Source organism: Chenopodium album, chromosome 27 (genome assembly GCF_948465745.1).
Source record: "Chenopodium album chromosome 27, dcCheAlbu1.1, whole genome shotgun sequence".
NCBI lineage: Eukaryota > Viridiplantae > Streptophyta > Magnoliopsida > Caryophyllales > Amaranthaceae > Chenopodium > Chenopodium album.
In genome coordinates this window covers 7,425,903-7,446,257 of record NC_137860.1, presented here as the reverse complement: position 1 = coordinate 7,446,257, position 20,355 = coordinate 7,425,903, and the positions used below count along the sequence as shown (strand labels likewise).

At 35.8% G+C, this 20,355-nt stretch overlaps 1 protein-coding gene across 1 annotated transcript; it reads right to left on the bottom strand.

Moving 5' to 3' along the window:
- Nucleotides 1–35: 35 nt before the first annotated feature.
- On the bottom strand, nucleotides 36–13,952 carry LOC145620662 (uncharacterized). Its single transcript, XM_081675367.1, has 6 exons — nucleotides 13,568–13,952; nucleotides 11,566–12,741; nucleotides 9,968–10,042; nucleotides 3,949–4,163; nucleotides 2,460–2,683; nucleotides 36–1,109 (listed from the first exon to the last, which is right to left on the bottom strand). Exons 2-6 carry the CDS (start codon nucleotides 12,677–12,679, stop codon nucleotides 452–454), a joined length of 2,286 nt encoding a protein of 761 aa, XP_081531493.1. The 5' UTR covers nucleotides 12,680–12,741; nucleotides 13,568–13,952; the 3' UTR covers nucleotides 36–451.
- Nucleotides 13,953–20,355: the final 6,403 nt, after the last annotated feature.

Genomic DNA, 20,355 nt, shown 5'->3' with positions numbered 1-20,355 from the left:
ATCTACACCATGTCAACATCTGGAATTTAGAGCAATACAAGGGCATTGCACTTAATTTTCAGCCACCAAGCAGCCAAAATTAAATAACCCAAAAATTCGTAGTAAAGATGAATCCAATGACAGATCTGTACTGACCATTTTGCTAATACTAAACCTACTATAACTTTTGCATTTCATGTATAAAATTTAACCAAATACATCATTCTGCTATTTTTCTTACAACAACAATTGAATAGCTTAGACTACATGACTGTAGGGAAGATATAATCAAATTAACTCCTTTTATTAAACTCAGAAAGAGTTACGAACCTTCGAGACAGGAGTATATCTTTATTCTTCATCCCTGTACATATGCCAAAACCAATAAAATTTCACCCCAGTTCCATTGAAGAAAGTTTAATATATATACCTGTATCTGTATACCATATGGCCCCCTGTCAAACAGCTTTAATTACGGTTGAGACATCTTGTGCTCATAGAGTCTCTTAGCTTCTTCGATTTTAGTCTGTAGCTCCGTATACATATTCAGAGAATGATCTGAAAATTTACAAAGCTCGTTGAGAAAATGGACAAAACTTAGTTGGAATCGATCATAGCCTGTATTCCACTCCTCAAAGCCTTCATGAGTACGCATTTCAACCACAGGTTGTGCTTCTTTGAAGGTCCTCTTCCCGTGGACTTTCTCTTGGTGAGGAATGAAGTGTGATATCTCGGTTGCTAAGCCCTTGATTTTATCTGCCACTTCCGTCACTTGCAAATCTTTGAGTGAGTCATGCCAAGCACCACAGATGGTGTATATTGGAGGGCCTGCAGACCTCAATCTCCGCTCTGGTGGAGGCCCCCACCTTCGCTTCTTTGAAGATGCCTCCTGAACAATGACACATTTGTTTAACCATTCATTAATTGCCTGGATGTAGGACTTCAGAGCATTGATCCATTTGGTGAAATTCAATGACAGTTTGTCCAATTCGTCTTCAAGTTGGAGAGTGATGTAACGACGTGATTCTGATTGTAAGGATAGTTTCACGTTGCCATTTATGAATGCAATAGTAACTATATGCACCTGTAGCTTGTGGCATTCAAACATAACTGCCCACATTCTTCGTAATCTGTAATGAAATGAACCTCGTGAGAGAAGCATTCAAACCAAGTAAAAACAGTTGAGACCACAATGATCACAAGGCCGTCTAAATCGCTTCAAACAATGCAATGAGTTGGTGAGCTCAGCAACTAGTAGATTATAAGATTTCAGCCACACAAGGAGCAAGACATTATCATAATGAGAAACAAGGAAAACACAATGGTAGATCTGTCATGTACCGACATGGCTAAGTATTAAACAGTAACTAATGGCAGAAAATTGCAGATTAAAGGAGGAATAATAAAAGCTAAATGTGAAACATTATAATTGACGAGATGAAATTACACACACTAACACACTAAACAAACTACTCGTAAGATAGATTATCAAGCTTTCGAGAGGCTTGATTCTCTCCCAATCAGTAACTTTAGGTTACCACTCTCCAAGTGACTTGAGGTCACAACTCTCAACAAGTTTCATCTAATTTTTGCCTACCTATTACCTTTCCTTCCCTCTCTATTTATACTAAGGACTATTAACCTAGTGAACTAATATTACTAGAATACCTATACTACCCTTCCTTAGGTTGATCTATTACAAGATCTCCCATCCAACAAACATAAGTCAAGGTCCGAATCACATCTCCTCCAACCTTATGATTGAAGTAACGCTTATACGGATGGGACTACAGGCCCTTTGCTTACTTGAGACCAGTTTTAAACACTGCTAGATAGTGTGATATTGGGCCTTCGGCATGTAAAAATGCAGTGGACTTTACTAGTCAGTAGAGACTACTTGCAGTTTTGCGTGTTTAGTATTTTGTAAATAGAAAATAAATAAATAAATAAAATAAAATAAAACAATAAAATGAGATAATTTTCCTCTATCATTAATCCCACCTCATACAAAAACCCACCATGAAATCTTTGACCATTCTTTACCACCACCCTAAAGACCATCCTAACCCCAAGTCCACCACAAACATCACCAACGCCAAAACCAAAAAAACCCCACAACTAAACCTCACCTGCCCAACTACAACACCAAACATACCGAAATTGGGAAGTTAAGAGTTTCTATGTAATCCATTATTTTAGGTCATGATCCAGAATCAAGTGGCTTTTGTAATGTCCGTATGGAGCCTGAACTACAGGCTACAGCAGATAGCCTGAAGATAGCTTTTGCAAAAAAATTGTTATAGAATTTTACCTATAATTCCTAGTAGTAGTAGTAGTAGTAGTAGTCCATTTCAGCTTCTTTTTTTTTTCTTTTTTTTTTTTCCACTTTTAATAAGAAATTGGGCTGTACAAAAAGTTTTTTTTTTTTAATTTTTAGGTTTTTTTTTTATTGTTGAACTAAGAAATCTGGGAGAACATACCCTTCAATTAATTCCTCAAGTTGTGGCTGCAGCTCTTTGTCCCGCAATTCTTCGATTCTTCTTGATATTGAATCGATTCTGTGGATTGCAACTCGAATCCTAGAATGCAAATCCTTGACAACAGCACGAGTCTTATCAATCTTCTGATGACTTTCACTCGTAGATTCTTGTTCTCTCAAAATCTTGCACTTAATGTCATACTCCCTTCTGACAAGCTGACTAGCCTGTAATCAAAGCAAGTTTTTACAGATAAAACAATATAAATATGAGGATGGTACACAAACCATCATTAAGGTCATGTAAATATCACAAGCATTAGTAGATTGCCATCAAAATTAAATCATATTTTCCACACATCATATGTAAAGTAGCATTCAAACAATAACTTTCTCGATGAAACATTTTTTACTCCAACAGCAGAAAGATCCCACCCTTTACCTGGGAGTCTTTGCCTATTCAACAAATTATACATGCCCATTGTAAGAAAATCGTGCACAACAGAACCACATCTAATTACAGAAACTATTACTATTGAACAACCCAACAACTAGTCAGCTATACAGCAAGGAGTATCTACGCATAAAACATGGTAAAACCTATCTAGTAACTACCATGCCAAGACGGCAAGACCACGTCTCCCAGATTCTCAAATATCATGAAAGACAGGCTACAAGTCCATGTTCAAGCACTTGACCTTTATGACATGAAAGTAGACATAGAAAAGGTAGCCATGTACAGAAAATTTGTCGCATTAAAAAATAACCTAATGATTTGGACAATAGTAACAAACCTAAAGCCCAATACTATTGACCTTGAAGAAAGGAAAATTTTGGAGTTAAGATGAGCAGAAAAACACACCAAAGTTAAGACTATATAATTTCTAGAAAAAACCATTAATAATCAGAAACATGATAACAAAGCACAAACATTGCAACTTTTATCTGTCTGAATGGAACCAGGGAAATTTGCCTTCAAATTAACATCCTAAAAGGTCTGTTTCATCTTTTATCTGTCTCAATATGATTGTGACTTGACTAACAAATAATTGGCGAATACTGTTAGTTTGTTATATTAAATATCACCTATGACCTATTGCTAAAAGATGGGTAAACAGCAAGGTTTGACACATTGATTGACCAAATGCCAAAAGTTACGAGGAAGGATCTAGCATTTTCCTATTGCAGCAACAGTCTACCCAAGTTATTTCCCAGATCCAGGCTGGTTTAATATGCTTACTCAAAACTGCTGCGTGTTTAATTCCAAGCCACAAAATAATTTGGAACCAATGTTTGTCCAAATTCAAACAATTGTACAAAGCACATAACTAATAGAACATTATACACTAATTTTGAAAACTGCAACAAATCTTCAACTAATGGCATACCAGTAAATGGATAGCTGAATCGATCCAAAACTATAAGGATGTCAGCAGATATGAAAGTAAAGTTGAGAAAGGTCCAGAAAAAACAGTTAAGGGAAGATTAAGTACCTTAACTTCATCATATAGCTTTCTCTCCCAGGCAAAAAGTCTATCTAAAGTAGAAGCATGACTACCAGAATTCATGTAGATATTATCAAATAGATCACTTGTAAAGTCCTCAACATCTTCTCTTGCATGTGAATCATGAAAGTTCCTGGATGATGATGAGCGGAGCGATGTAGTTCGATGCCACGTCAAGTATTTCATTGAGGACTGAGTAGGCTCTGAAGAAGGACCAAAAAAAATTATATCAATAGCTAATAACTCTTAAAAGTCATCATACAAAATGAAAGCCAGACTGGTCAGAAAAGAACAAATGCTGCAAGCTCTTCCAACTATGAATAAGCAAGCTTTGGCAATTGACATCAACATCAGACTAGCAAAATGCAAATCTATAAACATTTGAGTTCATGATATCCCAAAATCATAATATCAAAGTTGTGGTATACAGTCTATACACTTACTTCTCTAGCTGTTCTGATTATATATTGTCAAAAACATGCTATTCAAATTAATAGATGGGAGTACATAAATTGTCAGGAAAAAGTAACTACTGCCATTCCTGATACGTGCAACATATTCCTTTAGGGATGTTTTACTAAACATGCATCATTTCCTTTCAATGGAAAGTTTTTTTTTGGGGGTGAATTCACTTCACTGCACTTATGAGTTGTGCACAGTTGCTTCTTCAAATTGAAGAATCAGTAATGGGTATTCAGCAGGTACCCTGGATGATATGGGTACTCCATGAATATATCTCTGTTATGTTTCCAAATAATGGATACGGTCAATGATTTTGGGTACAGTCAATACTTGATTGGGGCTATTCAAAGATGTTTTTGGCAAAATTCATCGGTATCCATTCTATATCAACTAAAAAGGGGTACTCATTTTTATTTTTATTTTTACCTTCATTCTTTCCATAAATTTCTTGAAGTGGGGTCATATGGATGTTATGTTTTCTTCAATCATTTATATTCTGCCTTTTGTAAATCTATTTTCTTAATAATTTGTTAATTGATTTGTAAGTTGTGAGTCTTGTGACTGACCTAACTATTAATTATTTAATCTTTGAGTTACTTCTTTGTATTTTTTTTTAAGCACAATTTATTTTTTTCCTTATTTTTTTTGGTTGTATTCTTGCCGTACACATTTCTTGAAATTATGATTTTACTATTTTTCAGTCCCCATACTCTTCCAGTTTTTATCCTGTAACAGTTTTCGTGCTACCTAGTATATAAGTAGGGACTAATCCACTTTTAAAACTTTGTAGTACACACTCTCTCTTCCAAAAGGTTGTCAAAGTTCATCCCTTTCTTCACACAATTGATTTGCAAGCAAATAGAAATTATGCATGTATTGAGAAACAAGGGTAGTAAAAACTCTAAAAAGGTTTCAACACACAAAACTAAGGCTATGGTCTCTTTATCTTATTTTCAAGAACTTATTCTAAATAAATTAAGACTAACCGCAAATTTTCAACTGAACTGAAATTATTTTTACTAAACTAAAATTATATTTGCTGAACTGAAATTAATTTTACTGATTTGAAATTACTTGAACTGATAATCTATTATATTTCTACTTTAAACTTATTGAACTAAACTTAACTTATTTTTACTAAACAAAAATTTATTTTTACTGAATTGGAATTATCTTTATTATTTTTACCCAATATAATTTTTTTTAAGGTGAAGAGAACAAGGCCTTACTTTTTAATACTTATTGTTTAAAATATTGTATAAGTAAACATTGTAAAAATTATAAATTTGGAAAGTATGAATAAAGACAAATTAAACACTTTCCCTCCAAAAAAAAAAAAAAAAAAAAAAACAAGACTCCACTTGATAATGATTTTTCTTTTATACTTCCTCCGTTTTCTTTTACTTGCAACACTTCCCTATAAAGGAAATGTCACAATACTTGCAACACACTATAAAAGGAAAGTTACTTTAGGGTAAAACTATACTATTTCCCTTATTTAAAGCATATGGCCCATTAAATTACACTCCTATCAACCACTTATCCTATTTTAAAGTTTATTATATCATGTAAACCCCACCTTTCTTAATTACCGCGCTAAAGGGTGTGTTGCATCTAAAAGAAAACGAAGGAAGTATTAGTGAACAAATATGTTTAAAGCTTGATTACACCAACACAAACTACAAACCAGACTACATAAATTCAGACCACACCAAACCACCTTATTTCAATCAAAGAGAGCATATCCTAAAAGTCCTTCAGAAACACTAACAACAAACATTACATACAGTCATATGACACATGCTTATTATGCCCCTTTTCCTAGCCTTTTGCAAGGTACCCCCCTAAATGGCAATGAAGTTCATTCACATATACAATCACCCAAATATTTGAATAATTTCTTCACTCATGCCATTTATTGTTTTTACTCTCTATTTAAGCCCTTTTTCATTGTGAGTACTCCCTCCATCACAAATTAGTCACGCCTATTCATCACAGCAGGTGACTTTATACTTTTATAGTGTTTAGTTGATAGATTTCTTTTTTTGTTTTTTTCTTTTTCTTTTTCCTGTTAGTGGAAAGTAGGTCATATTTTTAGGAATTAGTGAGTTGTTTCAATGGTCATAATATATGCATAAGGTCATTTCCATCTATAGAAGTGTTGCCAGTAATGTGGGACGACTTTATAAAGAAAGTAGTGCAAAGAGTATTGATAAATTCACGAGGATGCTGGTTTAATTTATAAAAAAGAAAGAGTAATATTTCAATTCAATCGTTTACTATTTTATTGTAATGTGTACCTATGCAGATATAATGAGATATAGGGAACGTATATTTAAGATATAGCCTACCCAATTCCAATGGCACCAAAGAGACTTGAGAAAATATCATCAAGCCCTTGTCCTTTTCCCTTTTCTTTTCTTTTTGTCCCCTATCATATCTATATAAGCTTTAGAAGTTTTCATGTCTTCTTCATCACATTCAGTGCTAACACAACACTCCAAATTCACTTAACTTCAAGACTTTAAGGCTAAGAAAAATATTTCATGTTCTTGCACACATCCATTAGGCAAGGCTTTGTTTGGTTAAACAAGAAATGACTTCCATGGAGAGCTCTCGTATAGCACATTCTAACAATTAGATAAGAATAATTTCAATGAACTTCATATTGTTTAAGACTAAACTACAAATTTATCACTATCTTCACCAATTACCTTAATGCCTGAGTAGTGGTGGAACCACCATGGTATCTATGTTTCCCTTATCTTTCCCCTTTAATACTATTCCCTTGCTTTTGTTTCCCTCTCTCATTTCAAACCAACAAAACAAAAACTCTTACTACCCTTTAAATTCTTAACCCAAATCCTTCCTTTAACACAACATAAGAAATAAAATCCTTAACCCAAAACCCTTCCTCCTTAAACATGAAGTACAAAATGACATCCAAAGAATTAAATCCATTAGTAGATCGGAGTTTTTTAATTTTTTTTGAAAAAAAAAAAAAATTTAAGCACACCTATACATTGTCTGTAATTTAAAACCAAGATATTTTCATTGTATGTTTGAAGCTTCCAAACCCTCACCCTAAACTTTCTGGATCTGCTACTGTGCTTGAGTACTTAACTGCCAAAAGTTATATGCTTAGTTCTGCCTAGACATATTTGTGACCATCATTTCCATTAATAGCTTAATAATTTCAGTGTTTAGACTTGTTTAGACTAAAAATCAAGCACTGTGTCCATCAAAAAATGTATTCCACTTCATCCCCAACCCAAAATCAGCCTCAAATCATCAGTCAACTTGATCCAGCAAACTTCTTGGGTTAGTGAAGCGTGGTTTTATCCGAATTTGCTTGAAAAGTTAGAACAAGATCGTGTGAATTATTTTGGGACTTTAGGAAGGCGAATTAGAGAGAAAAGAATCATAACCCTGGATAGCAAAAGAATCAAATCTCTCTCTCAATCAGTCTATTGAAGATATGTGTGGCCTTAAATAGGCATTACAAACTAAAAAAATAAGAAAACCAATAAGATTCCTAAAAGATAAGAAACAACAAAGGTACCTACAAAATAAGAAACCAACTAAGCTTCCTAAAATAAATAGAATTTAGGAATTTTTGACTTTTACCACCTTTAAACAGCCCGCTTTTATATTTAACTACCTTAAAAGTAGCAGAGTATCCTTTTTTATGAATGCAATAGAGTGTGGGCCCGCACTTTATAGTATTGGGAAAGAGAGATATATTGAAATGATAATAATGGGGCATTAATTTAATTAGATGTTAAAACTAATAAGAGACCAAGAATTTTATGTTATGCCTTAATCAACCTGATTCTTAATTTTAGAATTAAAGAAGTAAGATAAGGAAAGAAGGGAGAAGGGTAAATAGAGGCATATCTTGGAGACCAGAAAGTCATATGAAATGAAATAATCTTTAATGGAAGGAGGGAGCATGAACTATGTGGTGACCTAGTGGTATAGCAAGAGTTATGTAAACATGAAATTGTGGTCTTATATACAATATAATCTCTTCCCTACTTTTTCTCAGTCCAACCAATTGTTATTAAAACAATGGAAAATGCACCCTTTTTTTCTCCCAACATCCTCCATATTCTTCTTAAATGAGTCAAATCTCGATCGTCTTATGTTTACCTCTTCTCCTTTTGTGATTTATAAGACGACAAAATTGTATCAACTTATAGAAGCACCAAAATGCTTCCTCATCACATGAACCACATCATACTATCTATGAAGGTCACATCTGTAAGCTCACCTCATCTTCTATCACTCATTCTACATATTTCACCTTATGAGGCCACATGTAAAACGTAGCAATCCCATCTTTAGCTCTTCGATTTTCTTAATTGAATAAGTCTCTCTGTGTGCGCACTATGAGTTTTAGGTTTCTTTCTCACCAGGCTCTTCAATAGGGATGCCATTCACTCACCCAAAAGGCTAAGAGTGTTTCTCTACTCAAGGGAATAACAATTCAATTTCTTCAATCCAAGCATGGAAGAACTACTATGCAAACAACCCAAACGACCATCCCTATCATTATAACCACAAAGGTGTCCCTTTAGCATAACATGGGCAGAATATAAATCACATAGTGATGAATTTTTATCACACCTTGGCACTACTTGTATAATTCAACACGATTTGAAACAAAATGACTAAAACATTTCCCTACATATCGACCTAAGAATTCATTCCTTGTTGTTTACCATTCAATTATGTTAACCGTACAACAGTGTCGATACAAACCAACGCTGATTTGAGAATGAATTGCGGGTCATATATGACAATTTGCACACGATCACAGATGCAATGCAAACTAGAAATCAGAGAGAGATAAGAAGGTCTAGTCAATAATTTGTAATTTGTTTTATTAGTTTTCTAGACTTCAATTAATACATAGAAAGTTTAAGGTTTTTAGGGTATTAAAGAAAAATCCATCGATTTGTCAGCTCATGAAGAAATTCACTATAAAAGCAAGTGAGACACCAGGCCTTTGTAAAATGAGGATTGGCAAGTGCATTGTGATGACCAGCACTCCGGCCGTCTTGTCCAAAGTTTTGCTCTCATCACCTTTGTGACAATGGCTCAAAGCCTCAAATGCTTGCCTCTCTCCTCTCCTTCGCCTGGTAGCTAAATTTCTATTCTCCTTTTTTCACTGTAAACACTTGCTAAGGCTTGAATTTTTTTCTTTTTTTTGGTTCCAGATTAGTCACATTAGAGTATGAGCAATGGTCACAATATCTAGTACTCCATTTAAGCATTTCCACATAGCAGGTTGTGCTAGAATGACACCTCCATTCTCAGCTGCAATATGTCACAATAGCTAGCACTCTGTTAAGCCATTTCGGCTCAGCAGGTAGTGCAAGAATGACACCTCTATTTCACAACAGCTATGTATTGAGAAGAAAGATAATAGATGTATACAGAGGCATAGTAAGGGAAAACACAAGGCAAGTCCAATAATACGTTCATAAAGACATCAGAGTCAAGGCATACACAACTGTAGGTTTACAATAATGAAAGTCACCTTCTTGAACGTGGCTTGGATCTTCTCCGCAGGAAAAACAAGCCTTGAGTAGAGTAGCCGTTGTTGACGCACCAGCTGCAATAGAGAAGTTGCATGTTTTAGAGAAAATTTAACAAAAGTTGCCTTACAGAAAAATAGCATAGAAAGATTACACCGTTATCCTTTCACAAAATACCTTAACTAGCAAATCTCTTTAGATAGTTCCCCTTCCCAGCACAGAAGTAAAAGTTCACCTCGTATAATCCCAAAATTATTCCCAACCAGCAAGTTACAGGAATATTGAACATAGATGCACATTAAAAAGTTAGCATATGAAGCTACTTAGGGATCTAATAGCAGCAGTAAATATATGGGACGCGGCCAGTCTCCTGCATCGGGACAATGTAAGTATGCACAGCCCCTATGGAAGGTCATAAATGGATTTGCTTCAAAAATTTGGTCTATGCAGCTACTTATGACCAAGTAACAACATACAATCCACAAGGCCAGGAAATTTCCCAGGCTCTGGAGTCTGGACAAGGTAAGCGTGCATAGACTAGTGAATTTGTAATGAAATGTCTTAAGGGAAGGGTATTACGGGTAGTTTAGTTTGTTAATATTGATCAAATGTAGTACATAAGAAGGGTAAAAAGGCAATGCACTAAGAGATGCCACCTGTGCACATGAAACAAAAGAATCAGTCTAGAATCATCCTAGGGAGGGAGAATGTAAGTATAAAAAGGGAAGAGAGATATTGAGAAAGAGGCAGAATTCTGTATTGAGGGAAACCTTAGAGAGTCATGGCCTAAAGCCATTGTTGGAGAGTTGTGAGCTAAACTCACTATAGAGCTTGATAGGCTAAACCTATCGATTGTGTAAACCGTTGTTTTTGTTAATCAAAGCCTCAATCTTTCTTCTCTATTTTACTGTTATTAGCATGTGTAATATCAGTCCATTACAGAATTTAGACAATGAGGACACTATATAGGGACAAAAGACTGTTAACTCCCTGATGAAAAGAGAAGGGTGAGAGAAAAAATATTTTCAAATGGGTTTTAAACTCAAACTACAGTAAAGGTGAGATAAGTTCCATCATTCGTTAGCATCTCAACTGCGATTTTGGGTGGACCATGAATGGTAATGTAATTCCCATGTCTAAGCAATATTTATGAAGCGGCATCTATACAAAATCAATGGAACATTTCTAACTCTTTACTTCCCAACAAGAATTACATGCTGAAATCACATCCCACATTTGAAAGTGAGCCTCATAATCTACACAAAGCACTTTATGTCAACCCCACAGACCATATGGGCATATGAAGATTGCATACCAAGCAGTAATCTATAATTATACAAGTCTTAAGATTGAAGAACAAAAAAAAAAAAAAAATAGATGCATGCTAATTTGATATAAAGACTACCAGTGAGCCATTATCATAAAAGCCACAAAACGAGATAAACATCCAAAATAATTGAACTGAAGCTCAAGTCTTTACAGAAACTTCAAATTTTTAATGACACAAGAAAAGAAATATCGAGTAATAAAGAAGAAGGAAGAATTGGATTCTTTTTTTTCTCTAGATAATATGAAAAGAAGAAATGAGAAAGGTTCTTACACTCTTGCCCAGGCAATAAGGGACGAAAATGTATTCTGGTTGCTTCTAACATTCTTGGTACTTCTTTCCCAGATTCAGAAGCCCTAGCAAAAAGACTTTCAACTTCTCTCATACTAGAGAGAAAGTCTTTAGGGGCAATCTTATGCTCAATATCGCCATCTTTCTCTGATGTTACCTTAGTTGCAGGAGTAACTGTAGCTTCTGAAGCTTTTGTTTTCAAGGGTGACAACATAGGAGAGCTGACTTTCTCTTCATCAAACATTTCATTCTCTGATTCAGCACTATGCGCTGTAGGAGAGGTACTTGTTCCACCATTACTTTCTTCCCGGTTTAGATTTTTAAACCTTCGAACTAGTGTATCAGAAGAGGGATCATCAAATTCATCGGAATCAGATTCTTCACTTCCACTAGAAAAGATTTTCTCCTTACCATCTTCCAGTTCAGGAACTTCCTCATCTTGTTTAATGTGTTTATGCTTATCATTGTTTCCAAAATCATGGTCTAGATCTCTTTGCTCACCGGGTGACAAGTGATTGTCAATTGGATGGAAAAGCCCAAAATAATCCCAAGGTGAATTTTCAGGTAGATGGGACGGAGTTCCAGGCTGGTGAATTGGAGTTTCTGATGGAGAGTGTTCGGTTCTATCAATCGACCGAGGAGTGGAATTTTGTGGTGTGCTCAATGAAGTTACAGTCCCAGTGACAACTACTGGAGGCTTTTCTTCAACTTTTCTTATGAAGCTTCCTCTGAAATTCATACGGTGCACCTGATACCGACCCGCAGTTGGAGGTGAAGGAGATGTAGCCAGACGTTCATTAGTCTCCACACGTGACACTGATGGTGAAGGATATGAAAAACGAGAATATGACCTCTCTGTCAAAGCAAGTGGTTCTGGAGTGGCACTGGTGGAAGTATACAGGGAAGACTCTACTGGACCATCTGGTTGCACAAATTTTCTTACTGCCGTTCCAGTAGCCTTCAAAGAATGGATGTAAGCATAATGAGCAGCAGCTAGGGCACACCTCCCATCAAGAGCTACTCGAATTAATTTCTTCCTTTCACGGCATAATTTCAAGGATTTATCATCTTCTATTTTAGAGCTCGCTGCCCCCATATCCCCAGACCTCTACTTTAGACAATCCACTCATAAAAAGAAACCAAGACAGAGATTTCTCCCTATAAGTTCAGCAATCCACAAAACCAGGAAATCAGTTATCCTTGTCAATCACAAGAATCCAACAAATCATTCGATGTGACATACAATGGGGAAAGAAATACTCGTTCTCGAACAGTAAACTATTGAATCATCTTCGTGTCAAGACTAGGTTATAAGCTAAGCAAACACATCAAAAAACAACACAAAACTAAACTTACTGCCAAAGTGCAAAATTGAAGGATAAAATCAAGCACAACCCATTCAATACAACTACATTAAATTTCGAACACTTCAAAGTTGAAAGCTTTCTAAATTTAAACCCAACAGACAGATTTGAAATTATGATGACACACATTCACAACTTTCAAATACATAAATTTATCTCAAATTTCAAACACAATACAAAAAGGCAAATTATTCAAAAACATAGCCAAGAACATTGAGATCCCAAAAAAGCTGCAAAATTTTAAAGCGAACCCTTAAAAGAGGGAAACCCCCCTACAAAAAAGAAGCACATATCTTGTTGAATATTCATTTATACACATATCGAGGCAATAATAATAAATTAAGCTCACATCCAATTTAATACAAACTCATAACAACCGACATAAAACAAATCTCTGAATAATCTTCCAATTCCTATTATGATTATTATGGTTAATATTTAACCCCTTGTTATCAAAAATGTATTTCTATATGATAATATGAATCTCACACATCAAATTCCATCCAAATAACATCATTCTTTTCTCATATAACAAAACCAGAGCAAATAACAAATAAGAAAATTCAATTTACATAATCACAAAATTGGGGATAACCCCACAAAAATTAATCAAAATTTACCTCAAAAGGACCAAAATTGAGATACCCAGATCAAAATTCAGTTGAATTCCAACAAACCAAGAACAAAACCAAACTGGGTAATTGAAAAGAACAATCAGAAATTCTGAAACAGGAGTAAATCTCAGAATCAGAGTGATGTGAAGCAATGAAGTGTACTGTAGAAATAGTTGAAAATGGAGAGATTAAATTAAAGAAGTAGAAGCATCAACATGGAAATCAGAGAAGAAGAATCTTACAAAGTGAAGGGGATTAAATTAAATTAGTATTGGTAATCCTAGAAAGTGCGAGGGTAAGAAGGAATCTGGACAGAGAAGTTAGCATGCAAAAAGAAGTAAGCACATTTGGAAAGGTGTATGAGCTTGTGGGGCTCTAGCAAACTTGCTTAGTCACGCCGCACTTTGTCAAGAAAAAGGTGTATAATTCTAAAGGGTAATTGTACTCTTGTTCATCATAGATCTAGTAATGTAATTGGCCTCTATTAGGTGTACAAATAATGGATTTTTTCCGAGTTTTTTCAATAGCATTATCGGTCTATTTTTTAGTGCATCTCAATTTATGGGTGCTTATTTAATGGAAAAGGTGTAAATAAAAAGGTATGGATTGGTAATACTACGTATATTCGTTTTATAATACTGTCTTTGTTTTAAGATAAATGTCTAGGGTTTAACTAGTTAATGAGGAAATTTGACCAAAAGTATCTTAATAATCAATCAATCATCAATAACTTAATATCAAGAGATCAAAAATCAATCAATTAATCAAAAACATAATACTAGAGCGATTTCCGTAAATAATGTTGAAAGATAAAAAAATTCCCTAAATACGCTACAATTTATTAAAATTCCGGACGTACCGTCCACGTCATCAACTTGATAAATTGAATAATTTTTTTTTGCCTATTAATAAGGAAACCGCTAAGTGAATTAGCGGTTTCTAATAATATTAAACCGCTAATTCAATTAGTGGTTTATACTGTAATAAATCGCTAAGTGAATTAGCGGTTTCTAATAACATTAGAAACCGCTAATTCACTTAGCGGTTACCTTATTGTTAGGAAGTCGTAGCTTCGTTTAAATCAAACTTTGTACTCTCAATATTTCCAACCTGCATTATACCTGTTATACATGTAAAAGCAATACCAAAACAATTTCATGCATTTCACAGACACAATCCAAAAACATAATTTAATTCATATGTACATTACTCGTCCATGTTATGCAATTTTTTGCAATTGTTTTACAAAAAACTACACATTCCCAAAATCTAAGGATTCCTCCTCTTCGGAAACTGGTGTGGGATAGCGGGAAGAAGAGCAATCCTTTCGTCTCTTGTACATGCGGCTGATCAAGGGAGGAGATGCAAATGTTGCAGTAGTTGGAGCAGTGAATGAAGACATAGTAGAGTGAGGACAAGGAGATAAAATGGTAACAGTGCTAGTAGTACTAGTAGAAGATGGAGATGTAGTGCTAGGAGTAGTAGTAGATGGAGTAGTAGTAGATGAAGTAGTAACAGTAGGACGAGAAATGCTAGAAGATGGAGTAGTGGTGGTAGGAGGAGGAAGCCTAGGGGAACAATGTATACGTGGTGATTGAAAAGCACTAGTTTGTGGGGCATGGTGAGTGGGTGGTCTCATTGGTCGAGGGGACATGCCTGTAGACTAAGACGTAAATAAATCATATTGTTGCAGGATGTGTGCTTGCCCAACTCTGGATAAGGTTTCAATGCAAGATGAACTCAAATTACGTAACATATCCATAGTAAAGGAAATCGCCAACTCCGGCGACAACTCACGAGAAGACTCCATAGTTCGATTGCATCTTCTTACAACATCAGCTAATGCATGTGACTAAAAAAACCAAAAACAAAATAAAATTAGGCATAATAATATTAAAGTCAACTATTCATTAATTAAATTTATTATATGTAAAACCAAAAGTGGTAAAATGATGAGGCTATATTATTACCAACAAAATGTCAGAGGACGATGGCTGGTAATGGGTGGAGGGGCGTGGGTGTGTAGGAGGAGTAATGAGGAGTCTCGTGATTCGATAATACCACGCCATGTAATCCTCTATGATCTCACGACGACCTGTGAAGGGGGTGCCCATGACAATCGTGCTCTCACGACGACCCCACTCCTCCACATATGTACGATGCAAGGCCTCATAGTTCTTGTTTTTACCCCGTCGATCCACACGATGAAGAGCAACTCTCGTGTCACAAGCATTAGGAATTGTCTGTTCCATTCCAAATTGATGTAGAACTCGATCTGGGTGGTGGTACTCGACAATGTCAAAGCAAATCAATGGAGTAACTGAGCGCCATACATGTGTGTCAGATCAACATACTTCGGGTAATAACTCAAGTATCGTCTCGGTATATGGCTGCCAAGTCATCTACATTGAAAGAAAATAAAACCACCACAAACTATAATGATCAATTGGACTGCCATATATATATATATATATAAACAACCACAAGTAATAATGTACCACTAAATGAATATCAATTGGACTGTCACCCTATATATACATCTATCTAACATAACAAACTCTTATACTTTCATCTTGAAATATACTAGTATTTGTAAGAGTTGGAGAGTAAAAATAGTATTAGTACATCTTTGACAAAAAAAAAAAGAAAAAAAAAAAAAAAAAAAACTTATAATCAGCTTATTACAACTACTATGAAACTTCTTGTCCATATTTGCAAATGTAAAACTTGTTGTTGTTTAGACCTTAAAGAAAGTCTTGACATTTTTTTATCTGATGTTTAGCTTCTTTGATTACACATGTAGCTGCATGATTGTCCTAGTCTGTATGTTCTAATTCTTGGTATAAGCGGATGTGAGATGACTTAGTAAAATGAATAAAATATTCAATATACAACTAATAATCTAGGGGAATTCACTAAGCACAACAACCAACCAACTAATTAACAAGCAATATGCGTTTAGATCATTAAGCTTAAAAAATAAATTAATACCTGAGTATCTTTTTGATGGTCAAGTGCGTCCCGGTAGTAAGAGAGTCCACTAGCTTTATGCCCACAAGAAAGGTGAACACGAAGCCAACTAACAATGATCAAGCAATAAAACTATTACTAAAAGTCCATAGTATTAATGTTAAATATTATTAGGAAATATTAAAATGTAGAAATTGTACATGCATGCTAAAGGATCAACTCCACGCCGATGCTGAGAGCCAATAATACATGAATCATCCTGATCAGGATGCTCGGGGTCCTCTTGAGGAGGATCTCGAACCCTAGAAATTTGCGGGCAACCTATGTGAATGTGCTACCACGAACATAATTGCAAAAGTATTAGAGCACCCCCTACCTCACGGGCCCCTTTATGAGATGCTCGACATAGTTGTCGATACAAATAAGCAAGTGTGGCACTACCCCAACTGTACCTATCAACATGATCCAAGTCACGTAGTAAATAAGTTGTACTGCATCGCCACTCTTGTCGGCAAAAAGAATAGAGCCCATCAGTGCTAGAATGTAGGCTCTACTATATTTGCGGATAGTTACATCATCGGCATCAGCAGGGGGGCCATGAGAGAAGTGTGTCCTCAACCAAGTTAACCTTAGAGAAGAACCCTGAAGTGCTGGTTTATCAGTCTGGTCTTCAACCCCTAACAACTCCTCCACTAACTCTGCTCACTTCCCAATACCAGTGCCAGTAACAGGAGCTCCATTAACTCTCAACCCAAACAAAACAGCAACATCTTGTAATGTAACATTCGCCTCACCAACGACCAAATGTAAAGTGTGTGTCTCTTGCCTCCATCTCTCAATCAACGCCGTAAGTAAAGGTCTATCTAACTCTAATCCACCACCTACCAACCTATGTACACCATAGAACCCAGCTAACTTAACATAATGCTCAACGCGATCATCTACCACCCACTCTCCTAAACTAAACACGTGCTCCCTACATGATATAATCTTATCCTGACCTCCCCTCCAAATGTCCTCACTCATATGCTCCTCTTGCAACGTTAGAACTGAACGATTAAGAGGGTCGGGACTGATCACTGGTTCCATGGGACCTGCAACATAAGATCATACAAAAAATTAATTAAGTGTTGCAACATGAAAGACAAGGTCTATATATAAATGAAAGACATAAAAGATAAGTTCTAAATAAAAATATTAAGTATTACCCCGATGATCCGACACTACCCTTAGATGAACAAGTTGCCTTATTATGGCCTGTTTTTCGACAAATGCTGCATGCTTTCACAATTTTACGAACTTTGGAATCCATTTCATTATGGTATCGTGTAGACTTAGGATGTCTTACCCCTCGTTGTCTAGAAGCATCAACGACAATTCTGACTCCTGTGTAAGGAGACCAGTAGGCAACATCAAGAATGGGATGAAAACTATTCAAATATGTCTGCCTATACTCATATGTGGTAAAGAAAGGATCTACAAAATCGGCATAAGATAAGTTGCGATAACGACACACCGCAAGTACATGGGAACAAGGCAACTTGTAGATTTTTAATTTGTCACAGGTGCAAGTTTTAGCTCGAAGATTAACAGTGTGTACATTGCCACCTTTACCCTCAACTCGACCACCACATCCTGTTGTAACATCAAATAAGCCCCTTTCATAGTCAAAAGGGCGAACAGTATGAGCACCTAATTTCACCATGTTCTTCTCAATTATCTTTGTGGCCTTCTCAACATAGTCATGACCTTCTTCAAATCTTCTTTTACCCCAACCTCGCCGGGTAACAAAGTAAGAGTTCACTCCATAAAAGGTCATTTGAACAAGGGCAGTTATTGGCAAGCAACGAGCACCTTTCATGACTCCATTAAAAGCTTCTGACATATTAGTGGTTTTCACACCATATCTATACCCACCATCATGGTGAATTGACCACCGAGTAATTGATATATCCATCAAGTATTGGCGTGCTTCAACGTTCAATTCACCAATTTTGTTCAAGTAATAGTCAAACTTCTTTTTTTGTCGAGCATCTGCAGCTTTACCAAAAAGTTTCTTCACATAAGCATTCTTGAACTTAGTGTTGACATTAGAGGCAAGGTGGCGAATACAATATCTATGGTGGGTTAGTGGCTCCTCCCAACCACTGCCAACTTCATTCATTGTAGCCAATATACCCTTATGTCTATCAGATATGACACAAAACCCTTCTCTCTGAGTGACAGCATGTCGAATGCACTTCATAAACCACCCCCAACTATCACTGTTTTCTTCTTTGACAATAGTAAATGCTAGAGGGAACAACTGAAAATTAGCATCTGTACCCATGGCTATGAGTAATGTACCCTTATACTTCCCATATAAATGAGTACCATCTATAGTGATAAGGGGGCGACAATGTTTAAAACCATCAATCGAAGGCTTAAATGCCCAAAACACTCGAAAAAAGATATGAACCATGGGATCTTTGTTAGAAGGTATTGTACACCATTCCACCACGGTTCTTGGGTTAGACTCTTTCAATGCTTGCATGAACTTGGGCAAATCTTCATAGGATTTCTCCCAATCACCAAAAATGATTGCAATTGCCTTTTGTTTTGCTAACCATGCTCTCTTGTAGGTGATGGTATAATGAAACCTATCCTTCACAACTTGCACAATCAATCGAATTTTTAAAGAAGGATCGGCACGAATAAGATCTCTTATGATATTGCACAAATAATCAGAGGTGATGAGACGATGATCTATCGAATTGATGTCACCAACACAGTTGCTTGCATGGGGGCCATTATATCTAACAATTTTGGAAGTAGCAAGACAAGGATCCTTGATTGCACGCATCCTCCAAGCACATTTACATTGAATCTTTCTTTTACACTCAACAACATATTTGGTGGGCTCACTCTCCAACACTTTAAATGAATGATTCTTAGCAATGGAATAAGCTTTCAGTTCATCTTTCAATTGCTCCAAAGAATCAAATTGTTGGCCAATGGCAAACTCCCCATCGAAAGCATTATTATTGGACCAAGTCCTCCAAGAATCTTGCAAAATCGGATCTAATTCTTCCACAATGTTAAAATCTTGTGATGGAGCACTCTCTCTTATAGCCTTGTCATGAGCATCTTGCGTATCTTCATCTTCATCAACATCAGTATCCATCGCAATGTCAACATCACCAAATAAATCAATAGAATTTTGGTTCAAAAAATCAAAGACAACCATGGATGGATCACCATTTGAAGCATCTACATGTGGTGAATGAGTTGGAGAAGATAGCTCCAACATGTGCTCACTAGCATAGTGTTCATCGGTAAGCATTCTAGTGAATGAACCCATTGCCACAGTTTCATTAGTCAATGGCATGTTTGGAAATTCACTCGTTCTAAGATCCAATTGATCATGATATGATTCCAAGTGAGTTTCCATTTCAGTTTCCTTTGGAAATTGATCGATGAACAATTGCATTAAGGTGGATTGTGTTCGAGACACTACTTCCCACATCGCTTTTAAAGCATTGTCACTATCCAATGGAATGCTCACATACGACCCAGGCATTATTGGATACTTCATTGACACCTTCAATTCCACATCCATTAATAGACATCCCATAACTTCATATATCTTAGTCAACACCTCATCGAAATTCATCTGAGAATTTACAAATGCAAATTTCTGCTCTCCTCCTTTGTATGTAATATCACCATTATTATGTATTATTTCTCCTCCCCAATAACAATACAGAGGAAAGTTTGAGAACTCCATGTTCTAAATAACAAATTAAATGTTTAATCAACCCATTAATTTATCTAATACAATCAAA